This window comes from Malurus melanocephalus, unplaced genomic scaffold (assembly GCF_030028575.1).
Source record: "Malurus melanocephalus ecotype Western Australia unplaced genomic scaffold, MMel_1.1 scaffold_2217, whole genome shotgun sequence".
Taxonomy (NCBI): Eukaryota; Metazoa; Chordata; class Aves; order Passeriformes; family Maluridae; genus Malurus; species Malurus melanocephalus.
Genome location: NW_026625449.1, coordinates 5,119 through 6,474, shown reverse-complemented (window position 1 = coordinate 6,474; position 1,356 = coordinate 5,119). Strand labels below are relative to the sequence as shown.

General features: G+C 56.3%; 1 protein-coding gene across 1 annotated transcript in view; it reads right to left on the bottom strand.

Annotated features, from left to right (window-relative positions):
• The window catches only part of WDR13 (WD repeat domain 13), a gene marked incomplete at its 5' end in the record, with an annotated part of 10,268 nt that overhangs the window by 3,797 nt on the left and 5,115 nt on the right, over positions 1–1,356 (bottom strand). Inside the window, 2 exons of the mRNA XM_057388642.1 lie at positions 204–333; positions 498–548. Coding sequence (XP_057244625.1) covers positions 204–333; positions 498–548 — 181 coding nt within the window. The remainder of the gene's footprint in view (positions 1–203; positions 334–497; positions 549–1,356) is intronic.

Genomic DNA, 1,356 nt, shown 5'->3' with positions numbered 1-1,356 from the left:
AGTCCCTCCCAGTCCATCCCAGTACCTGTCCCCGGGTCGCACAGGAACGATGACACCGAGCCCCGATCGTCCCCAATCCCCTCCCAGTCCATCCCAGTCCCATCCCAGTCCCTCCCAGTCCCTCCCAGTCTCTCCCAGTCCCATCCCAGTCCCTCCCAGTCCATCCCAGTCCATCCCAGTTTGATCCCAGTCCATCCCAGTACCTGTTCCCGGGTCACACAGGAACGATGACACCGAGCCCCGATCGTCCCCTGCCCACAGGACGCGTCCGGGGGCGTCGAAGCAAAGGGCGAGGACCCTCCCGGGGAGGCGCCCGGTGCCCCCTCGAGCCGCCTTCCCGGTGGAAATATTGACCACTCGTACCATGTGCCGGGCACTGCCCACCTGGGGGGATGGGGATCATCCTGAGACCCCAAAATCCACCCCAAATCCATCCTGAGAGCCCCAAAATCCACCCCAAAATAACCCAAACCCTGCCCGGTGCCCCCTCGAGCCGCCTTCCCCGTGGAGATGTTCACCACTCGCACCATGTGCCGGGCACTGCCCACCTGGGGGGAATCAGGATCATCCTGAGACCCCAAAATATCCCTGAGACCCCCAAAATCCACCCCAAAATAACCGAAAAATCCCCCAAATCCAACTTGAGACCCAAAAATCCACCCCAAATCCATCTTAAAACCCCCAAAACCCACCCCAAAATAACCCAAACCCATAGAAATCCACCCTGAGATCCCCAATATCCCAACAAAAGTAACCCAAATCCACCCCAAATGCACCCAAAATAAACCAAAAATCCCCAAAACTCCCACTGTGTTCAGCACCCTGACCATGTGCCAGGCACTGCCCACCTGGGGGGACATGGGGATCACCCTGAGACCCCAAAATATCCCTGAGAGCCCCAAAATCCACCCCAAATCCATCCTGAGACCCCAAAATCCCACCCAGAATAACCCAAACACACCAAAATTCATCCCAAAATAACCCAAAAATCCCTAAAGCCCCGTAGTGTTCATCACCCGGACCCTGTGCCGGGCACTGCCCACCTGGAGGGCATCGGGGGATGGTTTTGGGGTATTTTTTGGGGTATTTTGGGATCTCTCACCATGGTGAGGTTATTATTGAGCGGCTGGAATGCACAGCACAGCAGCGGCGCCCCATCAGGGTCAGGTTTGGGGGATGGTTTTGGGAATTTTTGGGGTATTTTGGGATGGATTTTGGGATTTCTCACCACAGTGAGGTTGTTATTGAGCGGCTGGAAAGCACAGCACAGCAGCGGCGCCCCGTCGGGGTCGGGTATAGAGGGATATTTTTGTGGTATTTTGGGGTGGTTTTTGGGATGATTTTTGGGGGTTTTGG